The following is a 22362-nucleotide window of genomic DNA, read 5'->3' as shown; positions in this document are numbered from 1 at the left end:
TGTATTTTAGTTACTTAACCCCTGTCAAGTACAATGTGTGTTTTAGAGAGAAGTGACTAACCTGTACCTAAGGAATATCTAGTGTGATATCTCTGGGAATAAAGTGTTTTACAAACTAAGAACCTAAGACTTCCACTATGAGACTATTATTTTTATTTTTTGAAGAAGCACCAGGTTTTCCAAGTCAGAAACACTGCCACCAGGACCCATCTTCTTCATTATAGTCATTACTGTATGACTTAATGACTAGGTGTGGGTTGCTAACTTCCACAGCTTCCAGTAGCTTCTGGGTTTGCTTGTCAAATGAGTCTTTAGATAACCTGAGAAAACAAGGGAACATGGTTTTTGAACTACCCTCAATTTCCCCACAGATATCTACTTTTCTGTGAAAGATTTTAGTGTCTGTATAGGGAGAGAACCTATCTGATAATGTAGAAAATAAACTTAAGTGAAAAGAGAAAAAAGAGAACCAGGGATTACACAGTGAAGGAGATACAGCAAAGGAGAATGAAATACAGAAGTGAGAGAAATGGATTAAAATTTAGAAGAATCCTTCATAAGCTATTTTCTCTAAGCAAAGATGAAGGCAGCTAACTTACTCATTCACTACTTATCATGTTAAGTATATATTTAGTCTATACTTGCTCAGTGACAAAGATTAGGGAACTGAACTGCCTAAACAGGTAAGAAGACCAGATTCAGATAGTTAGGCTCCAGAATGTTCAGATCATAACCAACATGCTGAATTATGTCATTCAGAGATCTAGGATATCCCAACTGGTCTACAATCAGGTGGATTCTGTGGTCTGAAATGAATGAGAGAGTTCCCCAATCCATCACTACAGGAAGCTGCCATGGTTTCCCTTATTTGCAATATCTAGTATAGGTATGAGTCAAGCGAAAAAGGTCAGATAATGTGATGTTAGGAAAATGAACCCTTAAATATGTATTTTAATGTTTTCGTTTCTTTCATGCATGTGTTTCTAACGCATTTATAAGATTATTTCTTTGTTGCTTTGTATGTCCCTCCCCCACAGTGTAACCCCCGCTTTCACTATATTTGATGTCATTATAACATGTGGAGGAGATGGGGACAAACAAGTCGTTTAAGGATTCAGGTGGACCTGTTGCAACAATGAGAAGTACAAAATGTCATGTCAAAACCAGCTTTACAATGTCAGTGTGGGGGGGAGGGGGGTATGATTGGGTGTGGGGGAGGGGGGAGGCTGGGAAGGGAGGTGAAGGGTAAACAAAGGAGGAGGCTGCAATGCTTGGTAAGAAATGTATGCATTATCCTGCCCATGTAATTGTAACCCCTCTGTACATTATGTTCTCAAATAAAAAAAAAAAAAAAGACTTACCCTAGAACTTGTAATTTACATTCTGGAGACCTCAAGACTTCACATAATATTCTAATTCCTTTACTCCCTAGATTATTCTGTGAGAGGTTCATTTTTATCAGTCTTTGGTTGTTGAGAAGAGATGAGGATAGGTCTTCACAACAGACAGAGGTCAAACCACACTGTTCCAACCTGTAGAGAAGACAGAAAAGACAGATGACTGTATCTCATCACAAAGCAAACATACAAGAGATCTGTGAGTAGGGAATGATTTCAGAAACTGGAAAAAGGTAGATATGGTGGTGAATGCCTGTATGTCTAGCTAATTGGGAGGTAAAGATAGGAAGATCTAAGTTCTAGACCAGTCCAGTCAAAAAGTTAGCAACACCCCATCTAAACCAATCTAAGCTGGGTGGATCATGCCTGATGTCCTACCTATATAGGACAAATAGGAAGCTAGGTCCAGTCCCGCCTGGGAAAAAATGCCTATCTACATCACATGATCAAAGCAAAAAAATGGTTGAGGGCATGGCTCAAGTGGTAGAGCACTTAACAAGCCCTTGCTCTGAATTCAGACCACAGTACCACCAAAAAAATTTAAAAGGGTATATTCAAGAATTAGACTATAATATTTTAATAGCTAGTTATAGGTGGACATACATTTTTTGAATAAGAAATTAAGTTCACAGTTACAGTCCAAGCATACTATGAAATACTATGAAACAAATTAATTGTTGAACTAGGATCACTAAAAACATATATATAGCAACATAGGCCAGGTGCTAGTAATCCTAGCTTCTCAGGAGGCTGAGATCTAAGCCCCAGGCAGGTAAGTCCTTGAGACTTTTCTTTCTAGTTAGCCAGTAAAAAAGCTAGAAGCAGAGCTGTGACTCAAATGGTAACATACTAACCTTGAACAAAAAAGCTCAAGGACAATGCTGAGGCCCTAAGTTCAAGCCCCAGGACCAGCGCACACACACGCGCGCGCACACACACACACACACACACACAAAATATAGCACCGTAGATTTTAGAACTAGATACTGTGTGTTTAAAGAGCAAGGAATATAATGTCTCTAGCACAGTGCCATTATGTAAATGAGAGTAATAATTCTATGACACATTTCAAGCTCATTAAATCAACTGCATACACTTTAGAAAGAATAATCAATGGAGACAATTAACCATAAAACCAAGGTCCCTGGCACAAGCCATAGTATAATACAGGAACTATGTTAAACTCACTCTTTTGCACGTGATATCCTCCAGCAACTTGAATTTAATTCTCACCTTATGCATTCCTAACCATTGAAGATCTGAGCATATAAGTTTTAAAGTTGCTGCTGCCCACAGGAGATTTGCATTAATGTGGAAAAGAGTCACATTAATTATGACACAAGGTACATTAATAGAATACACAATACCCTAGGGGAAAAAATCCATAGACAAAGAGTTTTAGAATCCATCAAGATGCCAGCGGTTCCTGCCTTTAATCCTAGACCTGAGGAGGCTGAAACATGAAAAAATGTGGTTTGAAAAAAGCACAGGCAGAAAATTCTTAGACTTCATCTCCAACTAGCCATCAAAAAACTAGAGGCATGGCTGAAAAGTGGTAGAGCACCAGAATGTGCAAGAAAAGCTGAGAGCATGAATCCTTGAGATCAAACCCTTGTATCAGCACATAGCACATTACACACACACACACACACACACACTCTGATTATTAGGATTAATAAAGTCTTCAAGTTCATAGAACAAATTTAAAGGAAAACTGGAACACCTGGAAGGTGATAGAATATAGAAGATCCAAATTTGACACATTTTATATACATCTGTCAAAGGCATGAAAAATAAAAATATGAAATATGGCTTCCAAACTAAGCATGTCACATGTTGATCCATTTGAAATGTAGACTCATTTTTTAGTGGGACTTAACTTTAGCCCAATTTTTCATTTTCTCTTCATATATGAACTAGCCACCAAAGTAGGTATCATTTTCATAATAGAAAACTGTGGCCTCACCCAAGACACTCAAGGTTACAGTATGAATGTCTCAAAGCATTACACAGGATTTGCATTCCTTCATTCTGCAATTTGTTGTTCCCCAGATCTAGGCTTCGCAGGTTGGGGCTGTTCAAAATAGAAGAAGCCAAATCCAGACAACACGCCCTAGTTAGAGAACAGCCATTCAATCTGTAAGAGATACAAAAGAGAAGTGAGCCCTTCAATTCTTAGTTTCTTCCTCAGAGTTGCCTAGGCATCCGAAACTTCCTTTTGTTTCTAAATCAGGAAAGTTCTAATTCTCAGAAAAAGATGGGATTTCTTTATTTTTTAAGTCTTGGTGTTTATTGTTATTCCTTGTAAGTACAACACGCTAAGAATATTTTTGTATGTTTTTATTGTAAAAATGCTGTACAGAGGGATTATAGTTACATGAGCAAGGTAAGAAACCAGTGTGTAAAAATGTTTCTCTTGTAAATTAACTACTTTGAAGTGAGTGATTATGAAACAAATAAATATTCATAGTTTCAGCTTCTTTTTCCTCCCTCAACCATGAATTCTTATATCATTCAAAGAAATTAGGTTCATTTGTTTACTGAGCTAGAAATGTAGTATGTAGTTTCACTTTTTAAAAGTGAAACAGCTGTGCTAAAAAAGTTTTATCATTAACTTCAATAAAGTAGGCTTCATTTATTTAAAGAAACAAAAAATGTTTCTCACACTGGTTATAAATCAAACATATATAAAGCATATAAACACTTATTTTGACCAATATTTTAAAATACAGAATATAAGCTTTCAAAGGTACCAACATGTCTCTACCATTTACACTTTTTATGTTTTTTTTTTTTTTGTCGGTCGTGGGGCTTGAACTCTGGGCCTGGACGCTGTCCCTCAGCTCTTCAGCTCAAGGCGAGCGCTCTACCACTTGAGCTACAGCGCCACTTCCGGTTTTCTGGTGGTTTATTGGAAATAGGAGTCTCACGGTCTCTCCTGCCCGGGCTGGCTTTGAACCACGATCCTCAGATCTCAGCCTCCTGAGTAGCTAGGATTACAGGCGTGAGCCACCATAGCCCGGCTTATGTATTTTTTAAGACAAGCATTCTAGGATTCTATCTTAGTGTTATCTCCAAAGAATGAAGCAAGTTACATATAAAATGATATCTTGTTGGGGTCTGGGAAAGTGGCTCGGTGGTAGAGTGCTTGCCTTGCATGCATGAGGCCCTTGGTTCTATTCCTCAGCACCACATAAGCAAAAAGAAAAAAAGCTGGAAAAAGATATCTTGTTATGGGTCATGGTGGGTCACTCATGAGGCTGAGGTCTCAGAAATATGGTTCAAAACCAGTCTGGGTAGGAAACTCCATGAAACTCTTAACTCCCTCAAACCCTCAGAAAAAGCTGCATATGAAGCTGTGGCTTAAGTGGTACGGTGCTAACCTTGAGCAAAAAAAAAACTCAGGGACAGTGCCCAGGACCCAAGTTCAAGCCTCAAGATTAGCGCATGCCAGGTTCTCTAAGTGGCATTCAAGAGCACTCATAATCTGGCCTCAGGTTTTCAAAGTTTTCCTCATTTTTCGTGTGCATTTTCCTCAAAATACACCACATGTCCTGCCACTCCCTTCTCTTGTGCCTGCAGTAGCCCATTTGGCAAAACCCTCATCTTTCAAGCTTAAGTGACAAGACCCTACTGACACAACCCGTTCCTTGTTCTTTGCCATATCTTTATACCACCATATGGAATACATTATAAGTTGATTTCCCTTTTCTTGTAATCAGCATTTTGCCTTACTTGCAGATGAGATCACCTTAGTGATCATTAGTCCCCTTTACCTTTAGCTCCCATTTGTTGTAAATATTGAGAGTATTGACACAGCTTGCTTTCTCTGATGGATACTCAGATCTAAGTCTTCATGTACAACTCCTTTTTTTCTCAGAGAATCAGTGGTTGAAACCTCCCAAAAGTAAAGTCACAGATACCTACTCCAAATCCTGGAGATTACAGCTTGGCTGTCGAATGAGATTCCAAAGAGTTACCACTCCCTCATCTTCAAGCCTGTTTGAACCCATATCCAAATGTGTCAGGCTCTTGTTCTGTAGAAGAGAGATTGAGAGACATCCACTGCCCTGTGAAGTGAAGTGGCAGTTCCTCAACCTACAGGAAGGATGATGTGAGAAAGGGGAAGTCATTGCTCTGCTGCCCAGAGATATATATCTTTGAAAAAGATTCATCTTATGATCCCTTACCTACTTTCCAATACTCCATATCTCATTGCCAGTCTGACTAATTAAGTCTATGGCAAAGAGGATTTCAAACTAGATTCATATTGTTTGGATTATAATTCAAATGCTAATCTCTTTACATTGCTCATATGTAAAAGTAGTGCAGAGAATTGAGGAATGGGCAAGTGTAAATACTAAAAATAAGTATTCATTATATTTAAGTTTTTTATCTGTAAATAAGCATATTTATATATTCTTATCTACATAAAGATGCGTATTCTTTAGTTACTTATACAGAAAGAGACATCATGCCATTTGTGATTTTGTTACAACAAAACTGATACATGGGGGAAATAAGTAGAACCCTTACAACAAAATTAATTTGGAACTGAAGCCAGGCTCATGCCTGTAATCCTAGCTACTCAGGAGGCTGAGATCTGAGGATCATAGTTCAAAGTCAGCCCCGGGCAGGAAAGTCCATGAGACTATCTCCAATGGAATTGAACAATGTAATATTAAAAATTAAACATAACAAGATTGTGCACAATATATTGTTGACAGAAACTGAAAGGAATTGTCACAAGGGTTTGGATTTATTTATAATTTGATTCCCTAATACTAACTCTCCTGCACGTTAGTGTTGCTTTTCCAATTTACAGTTCACTTACAGGACTCAAACATGACTGGTAATGATGAGTCGGGGTAAATCCATAACACACATTATTAATATTTCTTACAAAGAAAAAAATTAACAAAGATTATGAGAAGATAATGAGGGGATTTTTAAAAAGGCATTGCTGGATTAGATTAAAAAAAACCCTCAGTCATCATGAGGCAGAATTTGTACAAACATTTTAAACTTCTATATTACTAAAATGGCTATAAACTTGGAAATATGCCAGAAAACTTATTGATAAACTAGAAGGAAATTTACCCATATATGATTTTAAAAAATCACTTTGGTTTCCAAATGGAAATTATCTAGAGAAAATATACTCAAGGATTACATTGTGATCTGGCCATGCAATAAAAGGCTAGATTTCGTTCTATTCATATGCATGTATTCATTTGTTCTAAGGAAAGCTGATAGATGGGTGGTAGACTTTAGTCCTAAATTCTTCAATTTCTTTTGGGACATTAAGCAAAACACTGAATTTTCTAAGTACATGGCAGGACCCCAAACAATTTGACACCCTCAGATACTATGGCATAGATCAAATAAATTTAGTACTGGGTCTAGAGTCTAGTAATATCACCATGATAATCATTAACAGTAACAGTATGGGAAATCAAGGAGTAGAATCTGTTTCAAAAATGGCTCCACTTATATTTGTCTGTTTAATGCAACCATACATAATAATGAATCAATTTCAAAAGAAATTATAGTGTGAAAGGTGAGAAGTCCTAGATTGAGGGGCTAAATGTCTGGTGAGGGTTTTCTTTCTACGTCACCACACAGTAAGCAGAAGGACAGTGGAGTACAAGAAGAGCAAGTGGAAGGGGCCAAACCATCCTCTTGTCAGGATCCACAGCTGTTATAACCCACTCCGAAGCAATGGCATTACTTGCTGCTCTTCAGATCTACTCACGGTTTTTGCGTCAGTATTGGGTTTGAATGCGGGGCCTGGGCACTATCCATGAACTTTTGTTGCCAAGGCTAGTACTCTTACCACTTTGAGCCACAGATCCATTTCCAACTTGGTCTGGACTTTGCTGCCCAAGCTGGCTTTGAACTGCTATTCTCAGATCTGACTCCTGAGCTAGGATTATAGCTGTGAGCCACTGGCACTTGCCCTACTTGTGTCTTAAAGGTCACAATATTGCTGCATTAAGTTTCCAACACATGAACTTTGAGACACATCTGGACCATCACATCATCTTAACTATGTTTCCAAATAATCTACTGGCAAGATGCAAACTAGTAGACACTTACACAAGGCTCTGCAGAGTACACTGTGGCTTTAGCAGGGCAACACTTATAGGATTCACTCCATTGTCTCCCAAGACATTTTCTGCCAGGCATAAATGTGTCAGCTTCTGATTACTGATGAGAGCCATAGAAAGATCCTTACAGCTAGCTTCTGTGATGCCACATCTCTGGAGGCTAAACAAGAAACACAAATGTGAAAGGATCCATTAATTCTCAGATTCATACCTCTCTTCCCAAGGAAATAGCTGCTTATAACTCACATACTTCTACTATAAAACCAACCTTAACATATCTACTTAAATTGTGAATTCCATTGCACCTGTGTACAGGATATGATGAAATGAAAACAAGAAAAGCCTAGAAAGGAATGACTAAGATCATTCAAAAGAAAAGTGTTTAAAAGTCCAGTAAAAAAGAAAAGGTCTGGGGTATTACTTAGTAGTAAAACATGTACCTGCACAAAATCCTGGGTTCAATCTTCAGTGTGTGTATTGCGGGGGAAGGGTAACCAAGATAAGGGAACTACAGAGGGTACATATAAAATGTGTCTAGTATTCATAAATTTGCCACTTACTGCTACCCATCCATCTTTCCTACTGAAATCCCAATAACGTTATAAACAAACTGACTCACGACAATTTCTCTATGCAACATGTTGGATTTTCTAAGGCCTTGCACAACAACTTCACTCCATCATCCAATAGATTATTGGCTGATAGATTCAGAAATAACAGGCTTTGGCTTCTGCTAAGAGCCTTAGCTATACTTGGACAACAAACTGAAGTTAGGTTGCAAAATTCCAATCTGCAAAACAATACAGAAAAAAAACACAGAAATTGTACATTCCAGAAAAGAATTACAACCTTCACTCACCTTGAGAACATTTGTCTCTCCCTTTTTCACCTTAAATTAGTACTGTGGGGTTCTTTTTTTTCCCAGTCTGGGAGGAGTTTCCTCCAACTCCCACTTAGAAGATGGACAGGAGGAGGACTGCCCCATTGCCCACTGATTTGTGGAGGAGAGGTGGAATGGGGATCAGGAACAAAGGCTATGCCTCCCAGGAGCTCTTCACAAGTCAACCCCTGACCCAGTCCTTAAAAATAAAAGTCAATCAAAGTAAAATTTTGAAAATAAAATGAGGAAAGGAAGTGGAAAATGAGTGAGCATGGAGGAGTTATGTAGAGATAATTTAGAGACAATGTGTACTTATACATAGCTGGGGTAATACTAGCTACTTGTAAGAGTCAGGTGGTAGCAGCATTCCTGGGAATGGGTTCTCCCCATGAAAATCATAGATTATAGAGCTAATAACAGGAAAAGCCTTCTCGGTCCAGAATTTGGTTTTGATGGGCATCTTAGAACACAGTCTAAAGCTGAAAACTTCCACTTGCCATGAACAAAGGTTTCTTGGGCTGAACTGTGTTCTTGAAAACCTCGTATGATAAAGCCCCTAACCTCTGCTGTGACAATATTTGGAGACAGGGCCCTAAAATGAAGTCATGAAGGTTAGATGATGTCATGTGGGTAGGGGCAAAATCCAATGGTACTGGGATTCTCTATAAGAGGAAGAGGGCTGGGACTAAGTGGTGGATCCATTACCTAGCATGCCAAGGCCATGGTTTGATCCCCAACATCACACACACAAGAGATACATGTATAAGATCAAGTACAAGAAAAGATCATGTAATTCACATATAGAACTTATAGAAAGATATTCTGACCAATAAAATATAAAGTGTTCCTTGCTTTGTAGCCACAACTTAGTATAGTAATTTAGATGTACAGCAGTTGTCCAAGTTTCAGGACAAAAACAAAGAGTATCAGTGCAAAAAAAGAAACATGTAAAAACTAGAGAATTATAGAACTTTCATGAACTCAAAATAGCTTTTTAATAAGTTTTATGTAGTATATCAAAGACCTTGCAATCTTTGAATTAAAGAAATATCCTAATGTAAAAAAAAAAGAAAAAAAGAAAAGATCATGTGAGCAAGGAGAGGCAAAGCAGAGACCTGTTCAGAAAGCAACTTGCTTGCACCTCACTCCTAAACCTCCAGCCTCTGGAGTCATGGGAAATAAGTGAGATTTTGTTTGGTTGGTTTTTTGAGATAGGGCCTTTCTGTGTAGCCCAGCCTGTCATCAAACTCACAATGTAGCTCAGGGGGGCTTCAAGCATTTGATCCCTCTGTCTCTACCTCCAAGTTCACCATGGAGAAAAAATTTTAAAAATAGCTGGTTTATAGTATTTTGTAGGGCATCCTTGAACACACAAATCAAAAGTTACTATGTCCATTGCAGTGGCTCACTGGAGGCAGAGATTGAAAGGAAGACCATTGGAGGCCAGCCTGGACAAAAATATGTGACACCTCATCTAAATAATCCAAGAATGGTGACATATGGAAGGTGAATAAGGTTGCAGGTAAAAGGATAACTGTTTAAGGCTGGTCGCAGGTAAAAAGTGTGAGGCTCCACCTGAAAAAGGACCCCCCCAAAAAAAAAATGACAAGAAGAATGACTCAGGCAAAGAGCTGTAGTAATAACTATGAGATGCTCTTGAGAAGCAGAGCAAAAAAGAGCAAAAAAGAGAAACAGAACTTCAATCATTTTTTGTTTTTTTGCTTTTGTTTTGTCTGTCATGGGGCTTGAACTCTGGGCTTGGGCGCTGTCCTTGCGCTCTTCAGCTCAAGACGAGCCCTCTACCACTTGAGCTACAGCGCCACTTCCAACTTCAATCATTTTTAAAAACAAATTTAAAGAGATCCTTTCTGACCATAAAAAGAAAAATGCTTGCCAGTAGATCTAAAGTATTTTCTTCAAAAGCAATGAAAACATCCTAACATCACCAATGACAAAAACAGGCAGTGGAGGAGTTAAGAAGAGTAAAAGTTCTGAGAGCTAGTGGAAATCAAAAACCCACGTTGTCATACATCTACGAAAGCAACTGCAGAACATAAACTACCATTCACATACAGCTCCAGAGAGCCCAGGGGACATAACACACTCCTTCCCCTCCATGGCCACGTGATATCTCATCCCACCTTGAGACTCTGATAGCAAAAAGGCCATTACTATTTATAGCTCCTCAACCTTATTCAACTCCAGAATGAGAAGGAAAAAAAAGCCTCTTTTCTTTACAATTCAGTTTCTGGTTTTCCTAGTCATTGAATGTCTTGTTTATATGAAAATATAATATCAAGACATAATATCAATCACAGGCAAGTTAATCTAAGGAATGTTGAGAGTGGACAACTTGGGCTTTATTTTGATCCCTAAAAGGCAGCAAAATATCAGGATAGATTCACTTTTAGCTTAAATTTAGGTTTTCCTGGGGGTCAGCTCTTTCTGTCCCCCTCTCCTCTCCCTCTCTCTCTCGTTGTTTCTAAAGCTTGAACTCATGAGCCTTAGCTTACTTGCTCACAGCTTTCTACAACTGTAGTCACACCTCCAACCTAGCATTTTGCTGAAGATGGAAGTCTTCCTGACTTTTCTACCTGGGCTAGATTCAAATTTCAATTCCCCAGGTCTCAGACTTCAGAGTAGTTAGGATTTTAGACATGAGCCAGTCATGCCTTGCTATTTTTTTAAAATTGTTTTTTGCAGTTTTAGGGATCTCAATACTTTAGGATTCCTACTTGCTAAGAAAGCACTTTACTACTTGAACCATGCCTATAGTCCTTTTACTTTTTTACATTGAGTCTTGAGTTTTTGCTGGGATCTTGATCCTCCTAGAGCTACCTCTCAAGTAGCTAGTACAGATTTCTCCAACTCTTATCAAAATAGATTTAAGCTAGCTCTAAAAAATCCAGGCTACATGTATATCATTCAACTTGTCAAAATCAGAATTGTAAGTTTTTTGCAAATAGAAATGCATGACTTACCTCAGACTCTGTAGTATACACTGTGGGTTTTCCAAGACTTCACATAAGACTACTACTTCATTATCTCCTATGTTTGACCCTTTCAGATCAAGATGTATCAGGGTCTTGCTGTGAAGCAAAAAGCTAAAGATATCCGTACAATTCACAGGCAGAGACACAAATCTCAACCTTCAGGAGAAAAATTCACAGAGGGATTACACACCTGTCTCCATCCCTGGCTGTTGTCATCCTGTTTTGTTTTGGTTTAGTTTTTGTAATCTAATGCTTGGATAGTCTACGATTATTCTCCCAGTTCACTCTAGGTTTCTCATATTCAGACCATAAATTTGAGTTTCAGGATATTGCTTCAAAAGGCAACAGATTACAACTTGTATTTCCATTTTTATCCTGACACTCCTTAGTTTTTTGGCCTTAAAGGGAGAGGAGGTAATAACATCGGGAGAGGCACAGAGCAGGCTCTGAACTTGTCAACTCAGGATGGGCTACCAATAATGATTAAGGTGCATTTTAAATACTGCAACGGTTCACAGTATTGAAATTCTTTCCATATTCCACAATCAGTTCATTAATGATACCAATGTTTAACAAAACACCTTGTTGCCTATATTTCTTGTCATCTTTTCTTCCTTTGTCCAAGCAAAATATTAAATTTTCTGGTATTTCTCTTCTAATCCCATCAATATTACATACATGATACTTGTGCCATTGCTGACCCAAATTCTCACTGGATTCACATTTTTTAAATGTTCAAAGCCTCCTTTTATAATGCCATCTCTCCTCCCCCTAACCACTACTCACCTCTTCCCCAATTTCCTCTACCAATATAAGAATTTTACAAGTTCATAACAGTAACCATCTTTGTTTAGTAAAAGTGTCTAAGGTATTCTGTAAGTATCAGTTGGAAGCACAATCTCACTCATTAGTGGGAAAGGACCTGCCACTAAGGCTGGGGAACCATCACATGTTACTAACCCTGAGAGACCCTGGCATTTTTCAAAGAGTAGACTAGCCTAAAAGAAGGAATTGGTTAAAGATTTGGACTGATGGCTTTCAATGAAGGGGTCCCGTGAACAAGATGCTTGGGGGTGACTAGAAGGAATTCCATAATCTCTTCCTTATGACACATCCAACGGTTTCATCTTATCTATCTAGAAGACCAGACCCACTCTAGTTGACTGAAATATAAGATCATAACTCTTTTCAAAATTCTTAGACCCTGAGGAAAATATCCAATGTAAAAGCTGTTTTTCCCCCAATAGAACATGTTTGGTGATAATGGAAGTTAAGGATCTATCTATCATTTGTTCAGTATTATGTATTATTAAGCACTGAAGGCTAAAGAGCCTTGATCAGGATTTTTCTAGATGAAGAACACTGAGCTAAATCCTAGTCTAAGCAATCAGCATCTAGAAAGTACAGTATTTATCTTTTATTCTACAAAATTACCATTGTTGGTAATTAAGGGCCCTGACAGGTACCAAGTACAAAAGAATATAGAAAACAGTTCCAGCCTCTAATAAATCCAATTAAAAGGAAGGTAGTCACTTGCAAACAAGGACATTTTAAAAGATGAGGGTACCTAGAATTAAGATAAAAATTTAAAAGACTGACAACAGTAATAGTTGACAAGAATGAGGAGCTTGGGACATTCATATATGGCTGATAGAACCATCAAGTGCAACAGTATTTGCAGAACTGTTTGGCATTTTAAGAAAGATATACATTTGGAAACTTGCCATTTCATTCCCCAGTATTAGTCAAAGATGATAACATGTGCCACAAATCAATCCATAGTCTTTTCATTAATAGCTAAAAATTGAGAAAACCCCAGGATTCTATTGACAAGAGAAAAATGGGGGGTATATTCATATAATTAGCAATAAACTCGAAATATGCAACCATAATTGTGTGTATGTGTCTCATCCTCAGGGCATGGGCACTGTCCCTGAGTTTTTTTGCTTAAGGTTAGTAGTCTACCACTTGAGGCACAGCTCTACTTCCAGCTTTTTGGGGTAGTTCATTGGAGTTAGTAATTAATGGGACCTCCTTCAAACATTGATCCTCAGATCTTAGCCTCCTGAGTACCTAGAATTATGGGAAGAAGCCAGCAGCACCCAGCCAACAATGGTAACTTTGTAGAATAAAAGAAATACTATACTTTCCAGATGCTGATTGCTTAGACCTAGGATTTAGCTCAGTGCTCTTCATCTAGAAAAATCCTGATCAAGCCTTAAAAAGCCATGCCAACTGCTTATTATACCAATGGAGCCTTTCCTAGAACAAGTTAAACTCTCATAGTCTAAAAAGTTCCCACTCTTCACTTTCTCCGAGTATTCTATACAATGGGTTAAAATATAACTGTGCCTAGTTAACTATGTTTAGAGTAGCATGTCATTTGGAAATTGCATCCTTCTGTAAACCCAATAGTCTTTCCACTAAGGTGGCTCTATTCAGTCACCAGGCAATAGAACTATATATTTCATAAAATATTGTGTGTTATGTGGTTTTCTGTTTATTTTTTGTCTTTGCGTTTTGGTTTTGTGTCTGTATATGTATGTGCTGGTGCTGGGGTTTGAACTTAGGGCCTGAACACTGTCCTTGAGCTTTTGTGCTCAAGATTAGTAATTTACACACCTGCAGCCACAATTCCACTTCCAGGTTTTTGGTAGTTTATTGGACATGAAGTCTCATGGACTTTCCTGCCTGGGCTGACTTTAAATCACAATCCTCAGATTTCAGCCACTTGTACAGCTAGGATTATAGGCATAAGCCATCACTGCCTGGGTTCTGTTGGTTTCTTGTAAAAAGGAGCAGAGCTGGAACCCATCCATAATTTAAAAAACTAGAAAACTTCATTAAAATTTCTCATGCCAGACTTACAGTAATTTTTGCAGTTTACATACTGGGTGGCTTAGCTCTTGGTAAAATATTCTCATTGGTACTTCATGAAGGGTGCTATGGGACAGCTCCATTTCTTTCAATTGTTCACTCATGTGAAGCACAGAACAGAAGATTTGCCAATTATGAAGAATTTGAGAACGATTCCTTTGCCTATGGAATTAGAAAAAGGGAAAGATCAATGAAGCTCTTTCAGTCCAGGCCAACTCTGAAAGGATGCAATCATGGTAAAAACAACAACAACAACAACAACAAACAAACAAACAAGTGGAATTTGGCAATGAGAAGAATATCCTTTCAGCTTGACTATGGGCCTAGTCCACCAGGACGTCTTCTCTGGGCCCCTAGAAGAGTTATTTGCTTCTGTCTCCTCTCTCAACTACTTACTTCCTTTCTTTTCCTAGAGAGACTCTGCTTTGGAGAGAGAGAGTCAGGAGAAACAAGAGAGAAGTCTTTATAAAAAGCTTCATATTAGCTTTTCATAAAAAAATAGTAACCATAAGGAGAAAATAGAATTTGCAGGTAATCACTTTAAATGTAATGTAGTACAAATTAAGAACCACTGCTTTGAGCACCAAGTTTATCATTTAAATGTCTTTATTATTTTAAGAAAAATCACATTGATTTTTGTGGCCTCTAAGTTTACTTCATCTTTAAACAGAAATGTCACCTCCCAAAAGTACTTTGCACATGCTCAAATGTTTGAATTATGGGGTATATGACCACCAGGAAAATTATAAGCAAAGAAGAAAATGCAAAACAGGATAAACTAGTGATCACAAGCCCATGCACTAGTGTCTAACAGGCACATGTTGGAAGTAAGCAGCCTGAAATAGCAGGCAAGCTGGTAAACTTACTAACTTGTGTAAGTGTGTTTCTTCATCTCAGAAAAAGAGACAATGGATCTATTCCTTAGGATTACTGTGAAAATACCTATAGAAAATGCTTACCAACATGTCTGTTCCTAATCATGTATATTAGCAAGTGTTTATATTAAAATACTTAGATAAGATGTATAGGCAACATACTTAACAACAAACACTTGCAACTGAGTGGACAGAAATTTGCAATCCAGTGACTTTGAAGAGCACATTATAGTCACCTACAATGTGCCTTTTACAACAGTGGCTTTTCAGACATTCTTACCAATAAAGCAAATTGTAACATCAGGTAACTCTGTAACACATGTGAGAAAAGTCAAATTAGGTCTGACAATGTGTGTGCACACACATGTGCACATACCAGGGCTTCAACACAGGGTTCATCTTCTCGAACTTGCTCAAGGCTAGCACTCTACCTGCTCTACCACTTGAGCCATATTCACTTCCAGCTTTTTTTTTTTGGTGGTTAATTGGAAGTAAGAGTCTTATGGACTTTTCTGTCTAAACCATGATTCTCGGAGTAGCTAGGATTATAGGTACAAGACACTAGCATCCAGCTAGATCTGACAATCTAGTAATCAGATTAATTCCTGGTATTATTAGGTATGAAAAAATATTCTAATTCCCTGGCCAGTCTCACAGAATTAAAAGTCAGTAAAACTCACTGAGTTCAGAAAGAATGACATGGCCCCATTTGTTAGGAAATGGAAAGACTTGGAAAAAATTATACTAAGTGAAGTAAGCCAGGCTCAAAGAAACATAGGTCCCATGGTTTCCCTTATTTGCAATAACTTATATGTCTAGGATAATCTTACCAGACAAGTAAAAAAGGTCAAAGCTATGCACATATGACCATATAAGATGGTGCTAGACAAAAACAAAACAAAAAAACAAAAAAAAACCCAAGATAGGGACACAACAGGTTCTTTCTTTGTTGTTGTTGTTTTTAAAGTACTTATAATGTACTATGTGATTTCTTTTGTTTCTTTTGCATGTTCTTCCCCCATGGTATAACCCATTTTCACTGTATTTGGTTCTGGTACCCTGCATCTTGTACATACATTTTTATAATTTGGGGAGGGGAAAGAATAAAATGCTGAAACGAGGATACAGGTTGATCCATTGTAACAATGAGATGTACAAGACTATGTTAAAAACAAACTTTACAACTTGGGGTGGGGGAGAGCTGGGGAAGTGGGGAGGGAAGGGATGGTAAAGGGAAAACAAAGGGGTAACAATGCTCAAGAGGAAATGTACTCATTACCTTACTCATGTAACTGTAACCCCTCTACACAGTATCTTTACAATAAGAAAATCATACCTCCTCAAAGGAAAGCAAAGCCCATAATTTTAACTCCCAAAGGTTCAAGAGAAATGAGTCTTCTTCAAAGACTGTTTGGCAGTTGTTTATAATGACAAGGTTGGAATATCAAGGACTAGTCAGATGGTGATCCCAGTCAAGTTATGCCTCTCAGTTCTGTCATAAGTAAAATTGAAACAGATAGTACCTACCTCATAAAATGGCTGGTAGAGTATATGGTTAAGAACGTACAAAATAGGAACAGGGTAAGCACACTATACCTATAAAACACATATTTCTATAGATAAATGTAAAAGGGCCATTCTTTCTGAATTCACCACCTACTGTTTTTCTAATCTCTAAAAGACTCCAGGCATGTATGAAAGGGCTGAGATCATGCCAAATTGACAAAACAAAGTCAGACCTACATAGATCAGCTTCAGCAAGAGATTTCTGGCCCCTTACTAAAGCAGGTGCTAGTGGTTCATGCATGTAATCCTAGCTACTGAGGAGTCGGAGACCTAAGGATCATGGTCTGAAGCCATCTTGGGCAGATTAAGTCTATGAGACTCATTTCCATTTATCCAGCAAAAAGTCAGAAGTAGAAGTGTAGCTCAAGTTGTAGAGTGCCTTCTAACAAGCCTGTATTCACACCCCGTAACGTCAAACAACAAAAACAAGTTATTCTTAGCAAAGTAACTGTTCCTCTGACAAAAAAATCATTTCCTTCACTACTCCATAAAACACTTCCAGAAAACTGACCAAACACACTTACCAACTTGCATTTTCCGGTTGTTTGCTGAAAATCTTTTCAAATACAGTAGTCACAGATACTTTCAGGGTCTTCACAAGCTTGCAACGCTTAAGGCAGAATGAAGACACCAGCAAATGGCTTACTTCACAAATATTAAGGACCATGTCTGGGAAATGTCTCATTACCTGGGCTGTGAATTTTTCATCTTGCATCTCATAGAGACAGTGAAACAAGTCCATAAGGTCCAGCTGTGATTGCGAAGAGTGGCTGTTTGCTAGTATATTTATCCACTGCAGTATGTGCTGCTTTATCGCCAGGGACATCTTAAAATTAAGAATTTCCTCCAACTGATTCACTCTATGTTCATTCAGAAGGCCAAAGAGAAACCATTTCATATGAGTCAAATGGGAGTACTCATAACTTTTATGTGCCAGTAACAGCTTCACATTTTCACAAGACGGGACAGAACGGTCACTGATTTCCCAGTCTTCTTTCATCAAGTAAAACATAGCTGCAAGAAACTCTTGCATATGCAGGTGGGTGAACACATAGCAGTTTTCTACGTCAGGATCTTTCTGGAGAAGTTTTGCGTCCAGAAACTTTGAGAGATCAAGTTTGGTTAGCTCATGCTTTCTGAGACTGTCTTTGTAAAACACGTGTGTCATGGCCCACACTCCTTCTACAGCCAAGTGGCACAGGCTCCTCAGCTGGATTTCATTAGGTAGGGAAGAAAAGCCTCCCTCTACCTGTGCAAATAAGTCAGAGATATAGTAGGTAAAGAGAGCGGTGGTGGTTTGGCAACTTGTTATGAAGTTCTCACCTTTCTCCATTTGCTGTTTCAGACATGCACAAACCATCCGACACATGACAGGGACACGGCACATGTTAAAGAGCATCTCATTTTTTGTGAGCGAGTTGACTGCTCTCGTAGACAATTTCTGGTCTCTGAAATAGCGGTGAATGTAAATGATCTTCGAATCCTCAGACATTCCTAGAATCTTTACAAAACGCTCGCCCTTCAGCAAAGACGGCAGTCTGTTCGAAGCCGGGAGTCTCGTTACAACCAGTAAGATAGACTGGGGAAGCATCACCTTCCTTAGCAAACTGCTCATAAGGAAGGACACGGGGTGTTCCAGTGTCCAGTCATTACATAGTGCAAACTCAGGCTCCTCAAAGGCGAAGTTCAACTCTTCAAAACTATCAACAATAAAAAGGAGACTACTAGGCTGGGATAGAACTGTTTCAATAGCAACTTCTGTTGGGGGCCAGTCCCTTGATATCAGTTGAGCAAAGCTGCATTCTTTCATCTGGCTAATTTCTCTCCCATTGAGATAGAAAACATAAGTAAATTTCTCCTGAAAGAGATTGCCCTTTGCCCATTCTAACATTGCCTTTCTCATCAATGTTGATTTCCCCACTCCAGCAGGTCCCTGAATCAATATGGTTCGTGGTTGTTTACCAGTTTTGACATTCACATCAAATATGTGTTCCAATATTTGTCGCTCTTTGGGAGTAATTTCAAGACTAATATCTGCAGGATCTTTCAGCAAAGGGTTCTTCAGTAACAGATTAAATTTTTCCTTCATTTGATGTCTGTATCCTGTTCTTTCACCTACCTCCATTAGAATGAAGCCCAAGGGGGAAAAGACACACATGGTCAAAACAAGTTCTATTCAATTCAATGCTAAAAATGATGAACTTATCAGTACACCAGTCGCTCAAGCCTAAATCCTAGCTTCTCAGGAAGCTGAGATCCAAGGATCTTAGTTCAGAATTAGCCAAGGCAAATAAATCTGAGAGATTCTTTACCACCAACCAACCAGCAAAAAAACAGAACTAGAGGCATGGCTCAAATGGTAGAACATTCACTGTGAGCGAATAAAATCAAGTGAAAACTTAAGGTCCCAAGTTCAATCCCCAGTACCAGTGCACATGCATGCACACACACACTGCACACACGTACGCACACACACATTCATGCACATATACACACAATATTGAACTTAATACAGGTTGAAATGAAAGCTGGCATAGACTTTAAAGGAATTCACATACAAAATTTTTCTATAGAATTAACACCTGAATTTAAGAAATCTGTTAAGAAATATCACCAGCTATTCAACGGATAAAGGATTAGTATCCAGAATATAAAAGAGCTAAATTAATCAAATAATCCATTTAATAAATGGGCAAATGAATTGAACAGTTTGCCTTAGTATAGAAGCACAAAGAAATGATCAACATCCTTAGCCTTAGAGAAATGTAAAATCTACACTGATCAACATCCTTAGTCTTAGAGAAATGTAAAATCTACACTGAGATGACATCTCATTCTAGTTATCAAGGAACAAGAGTTGCTGGCAAGGATGCAGGATAAAAAGAAGCCTCATACACCACAGTGCAATCAGGCAATTTCCAATACTGCTATTTTTGAGGTTTTTGGTTTTTTTTTTCTGGTCGGTCGTGGGGCCTGAACTCTGAGCTTGGGCACTGTCCCTCAGCTCTTCAACTCAAGGCTAGCGCCCTACCATTCAGCCACAGCGCCCACTTCCGGCTTTTTCTGCTTATGTGGTGCTGAGGAATCGAACCCAGGGTCTCATGCATGCAAGACAAGCATTCTACCACTGAGCCACCTTCCCAGCTCCCAATACTATTTTTGAAGCCCTGAAGCAACACAGCCCCCATTCTTTGGCCAGACCTCCAATTTTAACATTAGCATTAATAATAACTAATAACATTTCAGGGAACAGGTTTAATATTAGAAGTTAGATTTTAACAACAGTCTCTGGAATGCAAACTGTTTATCATACTTCTATAACACCAAGGACAAATACCTACCTGGCCCTGGCTCTTGATCCCCCCCTTCTACCTCCATGGGCTCAACCTCAATCTCCACTGGTCTTACAGCCCGGGCTGCCCCTGAAATAGAGTCCAAAAGGATCATGAGATTTACAGTAAATAAAAAGCTTGATGATGTCTAGAACAAGGGCCTATACTATTCCTAGAGTTACCATTCTTGGGCCATCTTAGTTTAAGAAAATTAGAGCCAAAAGCTCTACCGCTTAGCTGAGGGAAGAAGTGTAGACCTCTCTCAATCCTCTCACCCTGTAATATTAGTACACACGATGCAGCATTAAGTTTCAGGGTCCTTGGCTATCCTGACCTCAAAAGGCAGTGTGAAGCTCAAAGAAGACAATAGATACATAGTTCTAGCTCAAAAGCTTTGCATGTGAGTACGACATTTTAAACCTAGGGATGAATTTTAAAGCCTGGATTGGCTTTATCCTTTAGTAATTTTTTAGCCCATTGTTGAAATATTTCAGCAAATACTTTGAGGATCTTCAAAATTTAGTTAATGTCATTTAGACAAAGTTATACCTGAATAGGATAATTCCTATCACTTAATTCCTTACATCATTGTAATAGGTTTTAGGTAGTGAATCGCCACTATATAAAGGACTCTGCCGCTGAGCACCAGTGGCTCATGCCTGTAATGCTACTCAGGAGGCTGAGGTCTGAGGATCACAGTTCAAAGCCAGCCTGGGCAGGAAAGTCCATGAGACTCCTATCTCCAAGAAACCACTAGAAACCTGGAAGTGGCGCTGTGGCTCAAGCGGTAGAGCACTCACTTTGAGCTAAAGAGCACAGGGACAATGCCCAAGCCCAGAGTTCAAGCCCCACAACCGACAAAAAAAAAAAAAAAAGACTTAGCCTACATCAAGAATACTTAATACTTGTCAAAGCTCATAGAACTCAAACTTTATAGACCACACGATAAAGACAATTTGCCCCAGGAAGGTTAGAATGTGTTTGTGACTTTAAGTATCACTATCTTACAATACCATGAAATTTGTGAAATTTACGTATCACTTAATCACAGTAAAAAAATTGCTATAAAAAAAGAATACTTAAAACTCTGCCTCTGTAGTGTTAGAGTGATCCCATGAGCTTGCCATGGAGACCACCACTATGGAGCTTGTGTCCTACAGACATGTTTAATCTAGATCCCTCCTGTAGAATCATCCCAATGGCTTCCAGGATATTGCCTTCCCTGTCCCCAGTTCTATCCCTTGACTTACAGTTGATCTCTGCTCTGGCTTTTGCACTCAGAGTCTTCAGGTTCATCTTGCCAAAGATTTTGAGAGTCACATTCCAGGCCTGCTGTCCTGGATAGTATTTGCTCATCATGTTGGACAGTTCCTCCCGCTTGACCTTCTTCAGTGTAGACCAGGGTATTGGACAGCACCCAGGTTCCACAGTGTCCTTTAGGAGTAACTTGAATTTATTGAACTCATTATTGTTTAACTCCTCCAAATACAAAAGCAGCCCAAAATCAGAAAAGAAGGAAAATGAGGAGGAAGAGGAGGGTAGCGCGACTGCCATCTTGTCCACAGATCAGCATTCAGACTTCATGGGGGGCGGGGGGGGGAATAAAAAGAAAACACAGAATAAAGATCTAAGAAAAAGTCTGAGTTGAAAATCAAAATACCTTTAGAAATTGAAGTGAATAAACATTTGTTTAAATCTACTATAGAAGGCTTGCTACTGACCTAGTATCTTCTGTATTTCCAACCACAAGATATTCTTCTAACATAGACTACCCCACTACATTTCTTCCATACTTCCAGGATTTATCCCCAAAACCAACACATCCAAATATAAACATTATAACAGAAATTAATCTCTCTAGATCTCTCCAGACTCTTCTCTAAAGACGTGATATCAAAATCCATTCCAGAGGACTATAGTACAGATTAAATGAGTTAGAATTCTTATACCACCTGACACAGAATAGGTTTATATGATTATTTAGTTTCCTCAATATTTCCCCTCCCCTACCAACATGTAACATGTATTTCATTCTATAAAATGTGATTATTGGCTAGGCGCTGGTGGCTCATGCCTCACTACTCAGGAGGCTGAGATCTGAGGATCACAGATCAAAGCCAACCTGGGCAGGAAAAGTCTGAGACTCATCTCCAATAAACCACTCAGAAAACCAGAAATGGCACCAAGTGGAAGAGCACTAGCCTTGAGCTGAGGGACAGCACGCAGGCCCAGAGTTCAAGCCCCATGGCTGACCAAAAAAAATGTGATTATTGCACCCTGCCACTATTATTCTTGAAGTATATGCATATAAGTGGAACATGTCACCACCTTG

General features: G+C 38.7%; 1 protein-coding gene across 1 annotated transcript; it reads right to left on the bottom strand.

Annotated features, from left to right (window-relative positions):
- Positions 1 to 184: 184 nt before the first annotated feature.
- Positions 185 to 21584, bottom strand: Nlrp14 (NLR family pyrin domain containing 14). Its single transcript, XM_070035393.1, has 11 exons — positions 21281 to 21584; positions 20040 to 20120; positions 17223 to 18870; positions 14249 to 14413; positions 11369 to 11536; positions 8127 to 8297; positions 7497 to 7667; positions 5325 to 5495; positions 3364 to 3534; positions 1362 to 1532; positions 185 to 320 (listed from the first exon to the last, which is right to left on the bottom strand). Exons 1-11 carry the CDS (start codon positions 21582 to 21584, stop codon positions 185 to 187), a joined length of 3357 nt encoding a protein of 1118 aa, XP_069891494.1.
- Between the last annotated feature and the right edge of the window lie 778 nt (positions 21585 to 22362).

The sequence above is a fragment of the Dipodomys merriami genome, unplaced genomic scaffold, assembly GCF_024711535.1.
Source record: "Dipodomys merriami isolate MVZ:Mamm:240054 unplaced genomic scaffold, mDipMer1.0.p SCAF_25, whole genome shotgun sequence".
In the NCBI taxonomy this organism is placed as follows: Eukaryota; Metazoa; Chordata; class Mammalia; order Rodentia; family Heteromyidae; genus Dipodomys; species Dipodomys merriami.
Note: the sequence above shows the minus strand (reverse complement) of the source record. Positions and strands in the feature narration are given on the sequence as shown.

Coding starts and splice junctions, on each gene's coding strand:
- Nlrp14 (XM_070035393.1), bottom strand. CDS start 21,584: ATGGCAGTCGCGCTACCCTCCTCTTCCTCCTCATTTTCCTTCTTTTCT. Junction 5,496..7,496: donor TGTACTCTGCAGAGCCTTGT/GTAAGTGTCTAC, acceptor TCCTTCCTGTAG/GTTGAGGAACTGCCACTTCA. Junction 1,533..3,363: donor TGTAACCTTGAGTGTCTTGG/GTGAGGCCACAG, acceptor TCTTCTCTACAG/GTTGGAACAGTGTGGTTTGA.